At 38.5% G+C, this 13,299-nt stretch overlaps 1 protein-coding gene across 6 annotated transcripts in view; it reads left to right on the forward strand.

The window, feature by feature from the left end:
• GRIA2 (glutamate ionotropic receptor AMPA type subunit 2) overlaps nucleotides 1-13,299 on the forward strand; it is a 160,148-nt gene that overhangs the window by 109,387 nt on the left and 37,462 nt on the right. For all 6 annotated transcript variants that reach the window (XM_027116816.1, XM_027116814.1, XM_027116813.1 and 3 more), the window contains exons 7-11: nucleotides 7,217-7,384; nucleotides 7,644-7,748; nucleotides 8,427-8,537; nucleotides 10,053-10,259; nucleotides 10,751-11,121. In XM_027116816.1, the coding sequence (XP_026972617.1) occupies nucleotides 7,217-7,384; nucleotides 7,644-7,748; nucleotides 8,427-8,537; nucleotides 10,053-10,259; nucleotides 10,751-11,121 (962 nt within the window). The remainder of the gene's footprint in view (nucleotides 1-7,216; nucleotides 7,385-7,643; nucleotides 7,749-8,426; nucleotides 8,538-10,052; nucleotides 10,260-10,750; nucleotides 11,122-13,299) is intronic.

Genomic DNA, 13,299 nt, shown 5'->3' on the forward strand with positions numbered 1-13,299 from the left:
GAGTATCTCTTTTCTATCTTGATGAATCTGATTCGTTTTAGCTGAAAATTTGAATCCCTAAGTGAATCTAGAGTTTCGGAATGTAAAAGTCTTGGTCCTTAAGCAAGATTTTCAGCCAGGGTCAATAGCCAATCTGGCTAATTTAGGCAAAGATATGTTGTTTTTAATATATTCTTTTTACATTCAAGGGTCTTTCACCCCAGTGTATTAAAAATGATTTTTATTATTCATAGAGAATGATAAAAAAGGATGTTAATGGTGGTTTCCTGCCAGTGGAGCTGTCTTTTCCCCCTTGAAAATGTGATACAGCTTGTGTGCTTACTAAAGATGTTGAGTTTTGTGTTTGTTTTTGTTTTGCGGTACGCGGGCCCCTCACCGTTGCGGCCTCTCCCGCTGCGGAGCACAGGCTCCGGACGCGCAGGCTCAGCGGCCATGGCTCACGGGCGCAGCAGCTCCGCGGCATGTGGGATCTTCCCGGACCGGGGCGCGAACCCGTGTCCCGTGCATCGGCAGGCGGACTCTCAACTACTGCGCCACCAGGGAAGCCCAGATGTTGAGTTTTTATTAGCTTTCTAATTAAGACTTTATTTTTGTAGAGCAGGTTTAGGTTCACAGCAAAACTGGGCAGAAAGTACAGACATTTCCCGTATATCCTCTTCTCCTACACTCGCGCAGCCTCCTCCAGTATCAACTCGACTCACAGAGTGATTCATGTGTTAGAATTGATGTGCCTTCATCGACACGTCATAATTACCCAAGGTCTACAGTTTACATTACTGTTCACTCTTGTTATACATTTTACGGGTTTGAACAAATGGACAGTAACATGCTTTCATTATTATAGTTTCAGACAGAGCATCTCCACTGCTCTAAAGGTGGCTTCACCTATTCGTCCTTCCCTCCCCCCAGCCCCTGGCAACCACTGTCTCCGTAGTTTTTACTGTCTCCATAGTTTTGCCTTTTCCAGAAGGTCATATAGTTGGAATTATATAGTCTGTAGCCTTTTCTGGTGGGCTCCTTTCGCTTAGTCATCTGCGTTTAAAGTCCCTCGTTGTCTGCGAAGCTTGGTAGCTTGCTCTTTTGTGGTGATGATCTTATTGCATTGTCTGCATGTACCCCAGGTTATCCACTCATTTATTGAAGAATATCTTGGTTGCTTCCAAGTTTTGGCAATTACGAATGAAGCTGCTATGAGCACCCGTGTGGTGGTTTTTGAGTGGACATACGCTTTCAGCTCCTTTGGGTAAACACCAAGGAGTGTGATTGCTGATCCTATGGTAAGAGTCTGTTTAGTTTTGTAAGAAACAACCTGTCTGCCAAAGTAGCCATATACCATTTTGTGTTTCCACGGACAATGAGTGAGAGTTCCTGTTCCTCCAGTGATGTTTAGTCTTACTGAAGATTTTGCAGTTTTATGCAGTGAAGCTACAAAGGTCACATGTCCAAAAGGCTTAGAGGAAATTAACGATGACCTTATCACAGACAGGTCTTTTCCAGAGGTTAGACTTCAGTTGAATTTGAAATGAAGAGAAGTGAATAGTTTTAAGTTTATAATGTATTTCATAATAATGTTTTTCTTTTCTGTGGCTTTAGTTGATTCTAGGCCATTGCCAAGAAGTTTAAAAAAAAAGACTTTCTAAAATTTTCTTATAAGCTTAGTTATTTTTCCTAGAGCTCATCATTTTTGACTATGTTGATAATTTTGTAATGGAGAAACTGAGAATTGTTATATTGTGTAAGATTCTCTAGGAAGATATCGTTCTATTGATAATAATTTTAACTAAATAATTGATGCTATTTTAAAAATGATTATGGCAAATTTATTAGTCTATAAAACTTACAGCCCAAAGTATGTTACACAAATGCTAGTTTTATGGAAAGTAATTGATGTTAAGGAAAAATTTTAAATGGTAATTAGTTTGGGCAATGCTGACCAAACAAAGTTAAACTGGAATTGTTACTGCGGTATTTCTCAGGGCCTTCAATATGCCAACATGAGAACCATTTTCTGAACTTATTGGATCCGAGACTCTTGTAGATCAGGACGGCAGTTTTCAAAATGTTGTAAAAATAAGCTAGTTTTGAACAAGTTAGATCGTAATAAAAGGAAAAAAGAAGACAAACATGCTGGTTAATAACTTGCATTTTTAGCATATTTTTCAACTCATCCGGCTTCTCGTTTCCTGTAACTTTATGCATTTGATGTGGAATTTGCCAAGTAAGGGGACCAACAGTTCCAGTGTGCCTGGGACTCCAGACTTTCTGATCCAAAACTGGGACAGGCTCAGGCAAACCAGGAAGGTCAGTCACCCTCATTACTTCAACTGCCTTCACCTTTGTCACATATTTTTGTGACCCTGAGAAAAACATAACTTGTAACTTGCAGTCTTCACCTATAAAATTGGAATAAAAATATTTGTTGCATAGAGGTTTTTGTTTCTTTTCTTTTAAAGGACTTACTAGGAAACTATCCAACTCAGGTTTGGCTCGTAGCGAACTAGGTCAACCTGAATTCTTCCTTTCTCCCTCACCTTCCTTTCCAACACTACTATGACGTAGAGCAGACATTGTTCTCCTTATTTTATTGATGAGAAACTTTGGACACTGATGCTTTAGTTAACTTGCTCAAGGCAACAGAGCTGTAAATGGCAAAATCAGGACTTGAGGCAGCCCTGATAGAAATCAGAAGGTGCTGTATTCCGTGCTTTCTAAACTATACTCAGTGCAATTTCAAGTGTCAACGAATATTTGGAAAGTGGCCATTCATAGGAAATTTTGTAACGCTGTGATAATGCAAAAGCCTAGTACTTCCTTTTTGAATGGCATTTCTTTTTCTGTCTTCACACCGTGCAGGTAACATATGTTTCGGAACAGGTGCTATCATTATGAAGTTCCATAAAATTTTATATTATAGCCCATCTATCCTCTTTGAATATTCATTAAATTTGAAATGTATATAGAACTCCTTTTCATCTCCTCTTTTTTTTTTGGCTGTAAGACTACCCTTTCAGGTATCAGTGATTATAGTAACGCATTATTGAATAATATCTGATCACTGTTGGGCCTAACAAACATGTTTAAAATGCATATTTTATTTTTGAAAAATAAGTCTCAATAAAGATACATTTGAAATGGAATAAAAAGCACATTTGGAAAACGGACCATAAAAACGTTTTCCCAGATTTCTGCTTCAAGTGTGGATAGGAGTGATGGTGATATAGCATCACAGAACATAATGGTCCCCAGTGAGATATAAATTTCCAACTCAGCTGAGGGATTTCACAGAACATCAGGGCAGAGATGATGCATTTGTTTTCGAAGAAGGAGATCTTACATCACCATCACGTTCCCTTCAAATGAATTTACATCTAGTTTAGTGAATGGTAGAATAAAACTGAAATATTTAACTGTCCAATCAAAAACGTGATATATTTGTTGAGAAAAATAAATGAGCCACATATGCAGAACATAAACAGGAAGGAGGTACGGATACAGGATCTGCTGATTTTCTCTCAGCCCCGAATTGTGTCTATGATTGTGACTTTTAATTTACAGTGATAATAGGCTTGAGACTTGATTAGATTTGAACATTTGAGAAAGGTTGGAAGGATTTTTCTTCTTAGTGAGCTCATGCCCTGAGTCATGATAACACACTGCGTGGACTTAAATACTTTTAGTTCATTCAGCCTCATCTTATTTTTTAACGTAGTTCACCAACATTTATAGACCTCTGAAACATTTAGCAGATGGCTTTATAGATTTCTCATAGTAATGTGAGCAGGGTAACTGAAGGAAGAGTCTGCCTTTTAACTATGATCATTACTCTCAAAAACAAACTGCAGTACAGGTTTCTGTTTAGCAGTGGATGGATTGCTGTATAAGACAACAAACTAATTGGTTTTTTTTCCTCTAGGAGAATAGAGACAGTCATATAAGTGAGGCAGGAAAAAGCCGATGTGATATCTCCATTTCTCCAAGAAGTCTTTTCCTAAGTAGATATGACTTAAAGCAATACTTTTGATATAATACAGTTTTTTTAAAAAAAGGTACATGGTTATTGTAGAATACTTGGAAAAGAAATATCATGTATGTTTCCTCCCTGTTATTCTAACCATTTTGTTAATTTTTCTTTCCTTTTTTTGTTGAAGGGATATAACCATTGTTTATTACTCTCACTTTTTGTTGAAAAAACTTTAGTTGTAATACTGTTTTTCACTTATTTTATAGCTAACATTATTTGTATTGTTACATATTATTATTAGTAGAACTTTTTAACGGCTACATAATACTGCCACAAGGCAGAAAGCATAGTGTATTTTTTTTTTAAGAATTTTTTTTTGATGTGGACCATTTTTAAAGTCTTTACTGAATTTGTTACAATATCGCTTTTGTTTAATGGTTTGGTTTTTTGGCTGCGAATCATGTGGGATATTAGCTCCTCAACCAGGGATCGAACCCACACCCCCTGCACTGGAAGGAGAAGTCTTAACCACTGGACTGCCAGGGAAGTCCCAGAAAGCATGGTTTTTAAACGTTCCTTTACTCTCAGAAATCTAGGTTCCTTCTAATTTTTGCATATTACAAATGATACTGAAATGAATAGCTTGTGTGAAAATTCTCTGTATTTGAGGATATTTTCTCAGGATAAGTTCCCAGTAATTGAAAATTACATTTTCAATCCAAGAATATAAGTTGCCTAAATGGATATGTAACAGTATATTTTGCTAATATCTTGCATGTACAGTTTGAAGGAAGAGGTTGCAGATTTTGGAAAAAATAGTGATGGGTTTTATTTAGATCCATCTAGTAGAGGTATTTCCAGGAAACTTAACTGCAGTCATCCAGGAGATATTCTAGATTTGTCAAGAAGGACTCACGAATAGGCCTGCAGTGACGTTGCTTAAGAAAATTTAGCAGTAAATGTGAATATCTTATCACAGTTAACAGCATCAATCACAGTTCTGCGGGCTCAAATCATTTTCTTTTTCTTCTTTCTTCTTACCAAATTTCCCATCAAATTTGATTCATTCACGGGATAAAATGAAACTGATTCAACTAAACTATTTCATGCGAAGATTAAGTGATAACTTCACATTACCATTTTTAGCATTAAAAGCTCAGAACAATTTCTGCGTGTGAGGAGAGGATAATTCGTACCACATAAATTACTTTCTCATTTGCTTTACTGTACCATCTTTCATATTAAAAATAAACAACACAGGCGTCTATCCACCACTGGACCGATTTATAACACTCTAATGATATTTTGCAATTATCTGTTTATGTATCTTTTCACTGAACTGGGAGGCAATGTGAGTCCCATAAAGATAGAATCAGTATCAAGATCTCTGGCCTTGCTTCCTCCCTTCCTTCCTCCAGCTGTGCCCTGGGCTCTGAGAACTCAGTGGTGACATAAGTTTTCTGCTTCCCTAGAGTAACTGTTCTATTGGGGAGGAGAGATGAAGTAGACAAAGAATGCATGAAGAAGATACTCAGATGCTGGTAGAGACTATGAAGGGGATGAACAAGGTCCCATGCAGGAGAGTGACTGGGTGGCTGGGCAGGAAGGACACTGCTGAGGAAGTCATGTTTGAGTGAATGGATGCGATTTAAAGCCATGGACTGAATGAGATCACTTCAAGAGAGCAAGGAGGGTGATGTGAAATGGAAAATTTAGAAAATCTGTCTTAACACATGTTCTTGTGAAGGAAACAGAAAAAGATGGTGGAAATTGGAAGGAAATATGGACCTAAAAAGCAGTTATTATATCTATCGATATCTATCTATCTAATCTGTCTATTATCTATCCTCATCATCCACCTATCTATCAAATCTACCTACCTACCTATTGTTTTCTTCTTTTAGTTGTGGTAGGAGATACTGGAGCAGTAGAATTGCTAATAGAGATGATCCAATAGAGAAAAAAGGCTGACGCGGGATATTGAGAGTATAAGTGCAGAACAAAATGTCCTCAGGGGCCTGAGGGGCGGAGTCAGTGTGAGGCTGGAGTGGCTGTCCTGAAGAAGGGGCGTGGCCACCTCAAGCGATGCCAGCTCAGGACGGAGACGGAGGGAAGGTGGAGCTCGGTAGTTTTCGGTGGAAAGGTCAGCTGGTTCTGTCTGTTGGCTTCTATTTTCTTGGCGACCGGGAAGGCAGGGGAGTCAGCAGGAGAGAAAGAGAAGTGTATAGAAGAAGGTATAGAATAGTCACTTTTGAGAGTGGAAGAACCAAGTTACTGAAGAAAGAGGATTATTTGGAAATGTTGAGGTCCTGTTTCGGATGTGTGGTCAAAAATTTTAGTGTCACAAAATCAGTGTGATATGGCATTTTCCCCCCAGCTTCACTGTACTTCTGTTACCTAAAGACTGAAAAATACTGAATAACAGAAATTTCCTCAGCAGTAATTAAAGCTTTTATGTTACAATGGGATTTATCATTATTGACAGCAGCATCGAACGTAGATAAATGGCAGTATATACACATGCCATAATAATACTTATCCAGCCCCTGACCATGCCTAGTACACATGTATTGATAGTGGTTTTTTTCTGCTTCGCCCCAGGCTCCTAAAATAATCCTGCTGCCCCACTGGGATCTGAATACCATAAGCTTGTAACCAGGACTATCATAGATTATTGAAGCCTGAGGGGACCTAGAAATCATGAAGTTTGGTTGTTCTTCTAATTGAGTATCATAATCACCTAGGAGAGTTTAAAAACAAACACTCAAAAGATCACTGCAGATCTATATGAACGTCACTAGGGTGGAATTAGAGATTAAGGATCCCCCAAATGATCAGTATTCTTTCCATATTGCCAGGTGAATCTCTCATTAGACAGTAGAGCAATATTGATTTGTTAATTTCATAATTTCCCATATCACCAGGTCAGGCCATAAAGTGATGCTCTAATGAGAAACTAGTTAGAAAAACAAAAACAAAAGTGAAAACATCAACACAATTATTATGAAAAGTCTCACCTGAAATAGATGAGATGTTAATATCATTGAAAATGTTTAGAATCAAAGGGACAGTCCATAGTTCCAATATTCCATACTACTCCTCTTACATTCTTAGGTTTCTAGAGATAGAAATTGTGCCTAAATTCTTGGACCCTGATACGGTATGTATGGTGGGCAACTGGAATCTTGATTGCCAGTGTACAGTGAGCCTCTGAATTTTCTCCCATTCTTATGAAATGTGTGTGGTACTTTTCAGTATACTTCTGCTCTGACCTATGACGCCGTTCAAGTGATGACCGAAGCTTTTCGAAACCTGCGGAAGCAGAGAATTGAAATCTCCCGAAGGGGGAATGCAGGAGACTGTTTGGCAAACCCAGCTGTGCCCTGGGGACAAGGGGTAGAAATAGAAAGGGCCCTCAAACAGGTCAGTCACTGAAAATGATTGTAATGTGACTTTAACGATGGCCACTATTTTTTCCTGCTGAATTAGTCATTCTTGTTTTATCCCTTCTGTTTTATAAAGAGGGAATATTATTTCCTAACTACACAAAGGTAGGTTGAAGAACAGAAACCTAATAAGTGTCATTTTCTTGACTTGCATCCCGGGAGAGTCATCTGGTCAACCACTCTGTATCTGGTGGAAGTGAATTTATAATTGTGCTCCTTTCCCATTTCCTCATTAGGTGCAGGTTGAAGGTCTCTCAGGAAATATCAAGTTTGACCAGAATGGAAAAAGAATAAATTATACAATTAACATCATGGAGCTCAAAACGAATGGGCCACGGAAGGTAAATCATTAGTGAATTGAAGGCATTCTCTCTGTGTGAGGAGGTGAGTTAGTGAACCCATCACCTCATCTTCCAGAATCCTGGAGACATATATTCACATAGCTGGATTCAACAACTTTCAGAAACATATATTTTAAAATATGTTTTCTAAATAAACTCTGTTTATTTCTGGTAAGTAATCCTGAAATGTAATTTTAAGATATAATAAATAAAACTGTTATACTTTTTTTTTTAGACAGAGGTAGAAAAAGAGTTTAATGAGAAGAAAAAGAACTGTTCCTGAAAGATTATGGTTCGGGAGACCAAACATAGCTGGTGCAAATGTGAATGTAACTGTTCAAGTCAACATTTTTTTTTCTTCTGTTATGGCTGAAATGCCACTGTTTGGATTTTATTTATGTTTCTATATGATCACTCCCACACAAATTACCCTTGGAGAGTATGAAAAGTGAACACGAAGAGACAAGCCGTTTCTAAGAATTGTTTTTGTTTGTTTATTTTTATAGTCTCTTTCTATTGCTATTAGATTCACGTGCATAAAAGGTACATCTCTGTTTAGAACAAGCCTAGTTAGGGTAGGTGTAATTTCAGATTCAAACATGGGTTTGAAAATAACTCAGTGCTTTGCCAGTAGGAAGGTCCTATGTCCAGGTGCCCACCTTCTGTACCCTTTTGCAGATCGGGTACTGGAGCGAAGTCGACAAAATGGTTGTTACTCTCACCGAACTCCCTTCTGGAAACGATACTTCTGGGCTTGAGAATAAGACTGTGGTCGTCACTACGATTTTGGTAATTAGCTACCTATGCCTCTGTTTTACATTCTTTTTCTTAAGAAAAGTATCTGTGAACTAGAATCGCTGCTTATATTTAGGAGAATAACTGATACAGTGATGCTTTTGAATGTTTTAGTCATTCGCTGCATGCTTATTCTGTCAGAAGGACTCACAAACACAGCAACGGCACTCAGAATACGTCTTATCCTCTTCAGGACTGAACTTCGGCTCCACAGATAATTGGTAACCTGGTGCTCACATGGGTGAACACCTAGGGCAAGCCTGGAAGAGCCTTCCTTGTATTCCTCCCATGTTTGACCTTTCCACTCCCACACAATTCTGGGTCCGTTCTGTCCTTAGATTTGTTCCATGGTTTAATGATGTTGTCAACTTCTCTATATTCGTATGGAAAGGTGAACTCCTGAAAGACAAGGGTGATCTCCCTTCCTTTTAACCCCGAGTCTCAACACAGTAGTTGGCACATAGCTAGGGCTGAGTGGATGTATATTGGCTGGATGAGACAAAATTGAACTGGATCCTGAACGTCGAGGCTTTGGATAGATGGACGGCAGATGTCGATTATGACAAGAAACTGTTGGGGAAATGAAATGGAGGAAATACGTGATTTTGCAGCAAAACAGTCTGATTTCGTTTTACTAAGTTGTGATGTAGTGAATTTGTGAGATTCATTATGGTAACAATATTGAGAAGAAAACGTAGGTTAACAAGGGATTTGGATAAGAACATTGGTTGGCACTTGGAAAAGTCTTAATAAATGTAAGCTAGACGTTTGAGGATTTTTGCCTCAATCATGCCACTGAGAGGAGGTATCTCACTGAACCCCAAATATCCTCAGTGCCACTTTCCAGTGGAGAAAATTGGGGGGCTGGTGTTGAGTCACGTTTTCATGCTTCCTTTTTATGGTGTTCACAGGGGGGATGCTACTCCCTAGCTATCCGTGTAGCGTAATTCTAGGATATTCTATCTCAAAGAGCAAGTGAGCTCTCAAGTCTGAGAGGGTAGATTCCATACATCACTATGGCAACGGCTCTTTGAGTCTGGGCACCACTGATCATGGACCTGATTTCCACAAGAACCTTATCCTCGAACTCGTAGTGGCACAGGGTTTTGGGTGAAGGCTGGTTCTTTGGAGTCAGGGGAGCCCTAACTTAGAATAAGAGAGTGGTGGATCCAGAGTTGACTAAAACAGATGTTAAACCACATTATTCCTCTCTAAATACTAGGACTACAAGCACCACAAGGGGACATACTAACAGTTTGTGCTTTTGAGTCTCTTGTTTACTTTGGTATGGCCAGGTGCCAGCCATGTGCATGAAATATAATGAGAGATAGATGAGGACCTTTGATCAGAAGCATTATGCTTCATTTTTTCCCAGTCGTATTTTCCACTATCTGTATTCTACAACGTCTCTGGCTTACAGGTAATAATTAAACCAGAAGATTTGAGTGGATGTGAGTAGATCGGTAACACAGTTGTTTTGATCAACCAGAGCCCTTTCTTTCCATATAGGAATCTCCATATGTTATGATGAAGAAAAATCATGAAATGCTTGAAGGCAATGAGCGCTACGAGGGCTACTGTGTTGACTTGGCTGCAGAAATAGCCAAGCATTGTGGGTTCAAGTACAAGTTGACCATTGTTGGGGATGGCAAGTATGGGGCCAGGGATGCAGACACGAAAATTTGGAATGGGATGGTTGGAGAACTTGTATATGGGGTAAGTACTGCGCTTCTCAAAGGTAAAGTCATTACGTTTGAACTCTTGTTGAGAGAATGCTTGCCTTCCATGCAAAGTACCAATGTCTGAGATGGTGGGTTTCCCACATTGCTCTAGGAATGCTGTGTTATTTCCTTGTGCACATTTGAAGATGAAGGATGAAGTTAGAAGCAAATATGCAGATGGAGACAGGCATCTCACCTGTCTTGAAGCCTATGGGCCATATGCATTGTTCAGAGATTGCCACGGCATAGAGGCAGATGTACTTACCGTAATCAAGCCAGAAGGGTGTACTCTGTATTTATAAACAGGAGGGATATTTGGGGAACTAATTGCTTTTCTTCTGTTAAGTATGTACTGGGATTCCACCAGGGAAATGATTATTCCCAGTTTCCTGATGTCCTTCCCTTCCCTTTGATCAAATAACGTAACCACGATTCCTCTCTGACCGTGACTCCTGGTTCTATTATTTTCCTTTGTTTCCCTTACAGAAAGCTGATATTGCAATTGCTCCATTAACCATCACCCTTGTGAGAGAGGAGGTGATCGATTTCTCAAAGCCCTTTATGAGCCTCGGGATATCAATCATGATCAAGAAGCCTCAGAAGTCCAAACCAGGAGTGTTTTCATTTCTTGATCCGTTAGCCTATGAGATCTGGATGTGCATTGTTTTTGCCTACATAGGGGTCAGTGTAGTTTTATTCCTGGTCAGCAGATTTAGCCCCTACGAGTGGCACACTGAGGAGTTTGAAGATGGAAGAGAAACACAAAGTAGTGAATCAACTAATGAATTTGGGATTTTTAATAGTCTCTGGTTTTCCTTGGGTGCCTTTATGCAGCAAGGATGCGATATTTCGCCAAGGTTGGTTACTCACCTGCTTCAACTTTGTGCATTTTAGGTCTCGAGTGGACATTCATGGTGTTTATGAATTCACTGTAAAGAAGTTAGCAGCCGCCGACTACCTGTCCTAGCAGCGTAAGACTCGTGAGGACAGACTCTTACCATCGGCGTAAGCCTGTGAAATATTTGAGCAATGTTCTTTGAACGTTGATCCTATATTTCCCTGGTGAGATTATACACACCATGGAGAGGCTATAAAATGCATAAGGTTCCCATCATTCCATGCCTTCTTGGAGGGGTACCGTGTTTTTGCTGCATATTCTCATTTTACAGTCATCTGTGTTTTGCTCCACAGACCTGTATATGGGAAAATGGGCAACATTACTTACTAACTACAAAAGCGACACAACTCCATTTGCACACATCTCATCTCTCTCTCTCTTTTTTCCTCCCCCCCATTATTAGCTCATGGAAATGACATGAGAGAGATATTTATAAAATTTGTTTTTTTTTTAAAGGTTAGGTTGCTGGGTTAAAAAGAATGTATGATAATATATTTTCCAAGTATCTAGAAATATATAGGTGGGTAATAATGACGACTGATTGTTACAAATGCTTGTGCCATATTGAATAGCAATACACATACAGGATGGAATAAATTCATACATCCCTATTCTCATTATAATATTTTAATTCCTGCCCTAGAATGCCTAAATATAATGAATGTATCCCAAAACACACATTGCCTTTATTCATGTCACGTACATGACTAAGAATGATAGCCATGTCTGGTTCTTCAGAGGAATAAATCATACTTTTCCTAATGAGATTGCTTTCACATGTAAAGCCTATATGATTATCGATCTACCGGCACATTTTAATTTGGGCTCAATTACCCTCCTTTGAGTCTATGGGTATCTTAATAACTGAGGCAATGGCTTCTTAAATACTATTTCATTATTGTTAGTTTTTGAGCACTTTGGGGATAAGAAGTGATTAATTTCAAAAACCTATATGTGAAGCTCAAAATTTTGTATCTTCCGCGATCTTTTCTGTATACTACACCCATCAAGATAAAGGGAATATATCATATATGCAGAAATTATCAATGACCTACTTCTCAGATAGCAGGGCACATTCTTATGAATTTTATGGATCTGAACAATCGTAATTCCATCAAATTCCCTGTGGCTTCTCTATGGAACTGCACTAAGTTAGAACTATATCAATGGTACTTGCATTGCATATATAGAGAGATATATAATTTTAATGTATAGCATATAATAATAATTATTACATACTATATATATATATATATAATTATGACCTCTGACAAAACATATAAGATTCATAGTTTCATCTCTATAGTTGATCTGATTGAACTTAAAGGCATAAAGAGAAGTTTCTAATGATGAAGGAGGAAAATACTAACCAGATTGGAATCTCAGAGAACACTGTGGCTCATAATAATAATGAAGTGATCCATCTTTGGTAAGAAGGCTCTTGAAGTATGATGTTACCATAGTCCTGAGATATCAGGCAGTTATCCTAAGGTTCCACAAACTATGCTCTGCCTTTTGAATCAGCAGGAGAAGCATGTGAAGGTTCCTTAGGACACAGGACATATCGACCTGGGTTCCCATCGATGGACCCAGGTTTGTTTGCCCCGCTCCTCATGCACCAGGGCTCTGAAGGTTTTGGCCTCCAGTGCTTGTCTAGGAGCAGAAAACATATTGGCGTATAGGAGCTGGGGCACAAGGGACATTTAACAACCTGTGTTTTCCCAGGGTCCACCATGACATAGTGACATTCTAATTTTCAACAAGCCTGCTTCCTAAAATATTATCTTTTTTCTTCATTTGTGATTTCATTCATGAGTCATGACTCACTAAACTTCCACATGTAATCATTTTTATTTCCTGGTAAGATGTATCAATTTTAGATAGCATATTTTTCCTTGTTAGCATTTTTTTGGCCACAGAATATATATGAATAGATATATGCATATATATATAAGCAAAATTCACTTCATTAAAATCTTCAAGCATATGTATCTTTCACTTTATGGTATACGTGCATTTACCAATTGAACTTACTACCTAATATTGGGAAATTCAAGGAGTTTTTTAAATGAACCAAACTATCATTTTTTAGAACGCAATGATGGTAACCCTAGATTAGGAAAGAATAGAGCAGCTT

Source organism: Aethalodelphis obliquidens, unplaced genomic scaffold, assembly GCF_003676395.1.
Source record: "Aethalodelphis obliquidens isolate GAN/ISIS:26980383/991018 unplaced genomic scaffold, ASM367639v1 scaffold17, whole genome shotgun sequence".
Lineage (NCBI taxonomy): Eukaryota > Metazoa > Chordata > Mammalia > Artiodactyla > Delphinidae > Aethalodelphis > Aethalodelphis obliquidens.